The sequence below is a fragment of the Pleurodeles waltl genome, chromosome 7 (assembly GCF_031143425.1).
Source record: "Pleurodeles waltl isolate 20211129_DDA chromosome 7, aPleWal1.hap1.20221129, whole genome shotgun sequence".
Classification (NCBI taxonomy): Eukaryota; Metazoa; Chordata; class Amphibia; order Caudata; family Salamandridae; genus Pleurodeles; species Pleurodeles waltl.
Genome location: NC_090446.1, coordinates 938,700,982 through 938,706,981, shown reverse-complemented (window position 1 = coordinate 938,706,981; position 6,000 = coordinate 938,700,982). Strand labels below are relative to the sequence as shown.

General features: G+C 44.5%; 1 protein-coding gene across 2 annotated transcripts in view; it reads right to left on the bottom strand.

The window, feature by feature from the left end:
- Positions 1 to 1,644: 1,644 nt before the first annotated feature.
- Positions 1,645 to 6,000, bottom strand: part of CYFIP2 (cytoplasmic FMR1 interacting protein 2) — a 191,463-nt gene continuing 187,107 nt past the window's right edge. The window contains exon 31 of one of the 2 annotated variants that reach the window (XM_069199646.1): positions 1,645 to 2,704. In XM_069199646.1, the coding sequence (XP_069055747.1) occupies positions 2,537 to 2,704 (168 nt within the window). In that variant the 3' untranslated portion in view covers positions 1,645 to 2,536. The remainder of the gene's footprint in view (positions 2,705 to 6,000) is intronic. The other variant, XM_069199644.1, reaches the window with a different exon arrangement.

Here is a 6,000-nt window from a genome sequence, read left to right as displayed (position 1 = left end):
TACAGTGGGTCCGGTCCAAAGACCTATAACATTACTCTGAAATAACACACTGAGGGGCATATTTACACGCCCCGGGCGCCACCGGTGCGTCACTTTTTCCCTTATAAAGTGTGACGCACCGGCGGCGCGGGTGGCTGGTAACTAAGCCCCTGAGTTCTACGGTGTGCTGGGTTTGGAACACTGCACTGAATTTGAATAGTGAGTTGGATCTCAGTGATAGGCTGACTGTGATCAGTTAAGGAGTTGATATTGAAATAATTCCCATCTTCATGATGTTTCTCTCGAATACTTACCCCTTCCTCTGATACAGCTGGAGGGGGTTCTCCCGGTGCCACTGCTGCAGCATGCGCCACACCCACGGGATGAAGGTCAGAGGCAGGGAACAGGGGTAACTGTTAGCATGTGACTCTTGCTGACTCCCTGACACAAGAAATGCGAGGAGTTTACACTGCCAAGATAGTGGGGCAAATTTACTAAGAAGACACACCACACAGTACAACAACCAAAGTTGCTGCACAGCGTTGCAAGAAAGGGTGAGTGTGGGACAGCACCATATCTACTATGATATAGCGCTATTGCTCGATCCAATAGTACTGGTGCACTTCAGGCTGCTTTCCCCGCAGTATCGCTGTGACCACTGACTTCACTTCTCTTCGGCACTACAGCACACTACTGCTATGTCCTGGCACTCATACTGCCCTTACCTGACTGCTCATGCATGGCACAGCCTTATCTCACTCATGTACAATGCATGCACTTCTCTTGAATTCAGGGGCCTAGCCATCAATGGTGCAGCCAGTACAGTGGCACCGCGCCCAAAGGCCCAAGGGGGACACATAGCTCCTATCAGAGCTATATTTTCGTACTTAACCAGGGCCTGGATGGCTCAATTTCCTATCTCTCACTAAGGCTCTTGGCCCTTGCAACGCCACTGCTTGAATTCAATCTATATATGCATATTTTCTCATCTCCTCTGCCTCTCCACGCTCCTTACAACCCATCTCTGTCCCTGAGGAACCTTCATTGTTCCTCTCGTTCCTCAACCACTTTCTTCTTTTCAGTCCTTGTAGTCTTCCCCACTCCCGAAGGAACCTTCTTCACTGGCCTTCCACTCTCGCACATTCTATTCAACTCTGCCCCTGCACTCCACTTGCCACACGTATCTCTGTCTACTCACTCACGCGTACCTGCACACTAAGGGAGTCCTCGGCCAAGTGTCCTCTCAGCTCATTCTCCTTCTGCACCTGCTCCCTTCCAGCCAAATGTTGGAACACACTTTAAGAGATCCCACTTTCACACATTCTCACTCCACTCCCTTTCTGAAGCACAGCTGCTGCACCTCCTCTCTGCTCCAACCACCCTGAAAGCGTCACCCCAACATGCCCCCTCTCCAATACACTTGATACCCCTCCCCTTGATACTGCATTCCTTCTTGCATGTACACTCCCCTCAATACTTCTGCATTAACCACTGCAAAACCCCATTATGTACAGCGTTTTGAAATAAGGTTTGTACTAGATAAGTTTATATATATATATATATATATATATATATATATATACACACACACATAAATATATATATGTCTATATATACGTGTATATTTATGTGTGTGTGTGTGTGTATATATATATATTTTTTCTTCCAATAATTGTTGACTAAAACCACTCACTTCCCTCCTGCATGCCCATATCCACAATCCCCCTCCTATTGCCCCCCTCCCTGTATGACTGCACCCCTCCTCTTACTCCCCTCCTTTGGTCTTGTGCCACATCCCGCCCCTCATCCTCTCTAGGCCCCACTTGAAGCTTTTTGGTCACCTGACCCGCTCTGTAGTTGTGTTCCTATGTTCTTTACCTCTGTCAAATAATCATGGTAGTACTTACCTTTCAGAACAAACGCAACTTCCTAAATAGTAATTAATCATTAATTTTTCTGAGAAGCCATGATGTACATGGTGCAGTGAGGACAACATTTGAGACAACGGACCAGCCTGGTCTGCAGAAAGAACCCCGCTGGTCACTAGCACCGCCGACTGGCTGCTTTAAGCATCAAGTGTTCCAACTCAGAGGATGACACTGTTTCAGGTGGCTTTTTTGAGAGCTTTGAGTAATTTATCATTTAAATGACAGACCTATGAAGCTAATGAAAGCTGTAAGGAGCTTTCAAAGCTAGTTACACCTCATGGTCGGTGTAACTGAGCTTAACATGGGCAAAAGGGGAGGGCAAAGTCTAAATTGGGTGCTAGAGGAGGTGCTTGGTGTGATGAATATGCAAGTGATGTCAGAACTGGTACGTGGTGTAGGCAGGTTACAGTATACACCTGAATTTGCAGGCCACTCCTATCATACCACGTCAAATTTTCCAAGGGGTTGTAGATAACAAACAGAGCAAAGGCATAAGTGTTTGTGCTCCAGGCCTGGTCAGTAAAAGATATCTGCATTTTTGATCATGTGCATTTGATGCTGATGAACTCAAAGTCTAGCTCCTGTTGGTAAGTTCCAATGTGACACCAGCAGCAAGTGAAGGGGCCCCCTCAGCAGGTCGTAGCCAATGATTGGTGGATGGGAGGCTGGAAGCAGCGCACATGTTCCACAGTTGAGCTGTCCGTCTCCACAGACTTCATATACTTATTGAGAATGGCAAAGATCTCGTTATTGAGGATCTGGTACTTGCGGATGCGGTCAGCCATCTTCTTAAGGGGCTATAGGAGGAAAAAATTAGAAGGTGAGCGCACATTCTCTGCTCATAGGCCAAAATGGCATAACTCAGGCCGCCCTCCTCCAACTACCCAAACCACAGTCACAAATTCACTAAAACCGGGCATACATTAAAAGTAATTTCTATTATTTTTATAACTTTTAGAACGTACTCATTCTGGCAATAAGTCAGTTTGGTTGCACTTGAAATACAGTTTCTGCTTCTTTGTCTTCAACTACAAACGAAAAACCTTGATATTGAGGGTCCCTGGTGCACTCTAACTGAAAGGTCTTACCATGGAGGGACCCGCCAATGAAGATTCCTGCTACTGAGGCTCAGAGCTGCAGAAAGGTTCCTGCCACTGATGATCTATGCAATTCGGTGACCCTGCTGCTGACGGTTCTTGATGCTGAAGGCCCATACTTCCTAAAGCCTCTACCATTCAGGGTTCTATGCTGCTCAGGTTCACAGTCATTAAGTATCTCTGCTGCTGATAATTCCTATCACTGGTGGTCCATGCTCCTTGTTTACAATGCTGGGCTACCTATGTTGATGAGGATTCCTGACACTGAGGATCTGTGAGGTTTTTCAAGTGCTCCCTGTATTGTGAAGCCCATCTTGGCTCCACTGCACTTTGAGTCTATTTGAGCCTTATTTGTATTTATATGAAATGTTGCCCTTCGATCAAAGGCGTTGTACATAGTGTGGTATACAGAAGAAGGAGTTTAGGTGGTTACGTAGTGGTGAATGATTGGCACTAGCTTATTAACGCATGTTTACTTTTTGGGGAGCAGACTGTTTAGTATAAGATGTAGATCTAGGCAGTAAAATTACAAGTGATTGCCAACAATATCTACACATACTATATATTACATTTTGGATGCAGAGTGTGAAAGATGTGATTGATTGATTGAGTGATTCATTCATTTACCACCCTTATGTAGTGAACAATATAGTTAGAATGTCTCTTGGTGTCTAAAGGAAAATTGACTTTCCCTCTAACTATTGGTTCAGAGTGTGTACTGATGTGGATTCACATGCTCTGCATACTCCTTCCATCTAGTGTTGGGACATTTGTAACTTTTTTTTCTTCAATGAAGTTCGATTCACAACACCTGTTGTAACTCCACCCTCTGTCCACAATGCAACAGCACATTTGCTCCACCTCAGATTGTTTTTGATGCTGAACAGGTGAATTGTGTGCATGGAGTGCGAAGTTGAAAATATAGGGCCTGATTTAGATTTCAGTGGACAAGTTACTCCATCACAATGATGAAGGATATCCCGCCCACTGAAATATAAATCCCATAGGATATAATAGAATTTATATTTTGGTGGATACGATATCTGTCACCATTGAGACGGAGTAACTCATCCGTCAAAATATAAATCAGGCCCAGAGTGTGTTATACATAAGATGATGAATTGTAGATATGCATAGGAAAAAAGACAACATCTTTGATCATATATCATTTCCAGGAAGGAGGGAGTCGTATGTGACTCTAAAGCACTACACACTACAAACAGAGGGTTACAGGATAAGTATCATTTTCTGTTTGTAGCATGTTTGGCTGTATATACACATACTGTGCATTGACTATAAATCAGTGACTCCAAAGCGGTGGCTACTAAGTAGAAGATGCTGACATTAGAAAGATGTTCTTAAGATTAGTTGGCCGACTAAAGATAGCTGATCTTGGGGAACATTAACACAGTAAATGTAAATGTTGTACAAACCATGGTGCAGATTTACCTATATTAATTTAAGGGATGCTACCCAAAAAAGCTAACATGGCCCCCTTTTTGTGTGTAGAATCATTTCTAGGGGGGAACTGAAAGTACATTTAGTCGTAAAATAGCAAGTATGGATGCACTTAACTGTCTAACTGTCAATGCCAGCTTTAACAAGCATTGGCAAAGCCAATAGGTCTTGCATATGCAAGAGCTATTGGCTTTGCTAACATGTTTTAGCCATTTTGTACACCAGCATGGCTGCTGTTCAGCATGGCTAAAGGTTAGTGGGGCAAAGGAGAATGGCACGGAATAGAGTGTTGAAAAGTGAAGTAGAGTGTTATAGAGTGGTGTAGAATAGAGTTCAGTGGTGTGGTGTGGAGTGAAGTGGAGTTTCATGGAGTGAGTAGAGTGTCTTAGAGTGAAAGGGCCTAGAGCAGAGTGGTATTGAGTGGAGTAGAGTATGCAGGGTGGAGTGGCATAGAGTTTCGTGGAGTGGTGTAGAGTAGAGTGGAGGGTCATAGAGGATGCTGCCTAGTAAGTAGAGTGTTGTAGATTAGAGTGGCACAGAGGAGAGCAGATTGTTGTAGAGTGAATTGGCATAGAATGGAGTATTGCAGGAGAGTGGAATGGCATAGAGTGGAGTAGAATGTTGTAGAGTGGAGTGGCATAGAGTGGAGTAGTATAAAGTGGAATGCAATAGAGTAAAGTGGCATGGAGTGGAGTTTCATGAACTGGAGTAGAGTTGAGTAGTGTGTATGAATTGAGTAGAGTAAAGTAGCATGTAGTGGTATGGAGGGAGTTGCGTAGAGCGATGTAAAGTGGAGTAGTGTTGTAGAGTGGCATAGAGAGTATAGAGTGTTGTAGAGTGGAGTGTTATAGAGTGTCATAGAGTGGAGTAGAGTGTCATATAGTGGAGTAGAGTTTAATGGAGTAGAGCATTAGAGATTGGAGTATTCGAGAGTGTGGTGTTGTGGAGTGGCCTAGAGTGAAGAGGCGTAAAGTATATTGGTGCAGAGTAGATTAGCGTAGAGTGCAGTGGTGTAGAGTGCATAGGTGTAGAGTACAGTGACATAGAGTGTCGTGGCACAGAGTAGATTGTTTTAGAGTAGAGTGAACTGGTGTGGTGCAGTGTAGCGTGGAGAGTAGAATGGCTTAGAGTGCAGAGGCGTGGAGTGCAGTGCTGCAGAATAGATTAGAGTGGCATGGAGTGATGCAGAATGTAGTGACGTAGAGTACACTGGTGTAGAGTTCAATAGAGTGGAGTAGAGTTCAGCGGTGAAGTGTAGATTGCCAATGCTTAGAGTGCAGTGACATAGTGTAGAGTGGTGCAGAGTAGCAGCGGCATAGAGTAAAGTGGTGTAGAGTAGAATAGAGTGGCGTAGAATGCAGTGATGTAGAGCACAATGGTGTAGAGTGGCATAGCGCGCAGTGGTGTAGAGTGCAGTGGTGCACAGTAGAGTGTCATTGAGTTCAGTGGCAAGAGTGCAGTCTTGCAGAGTAGAGTGTCATAGAGTGCAGTGGCACATAACGTGCAGTGGCATAGAGCGCAATGCACAGAGAAGAGGG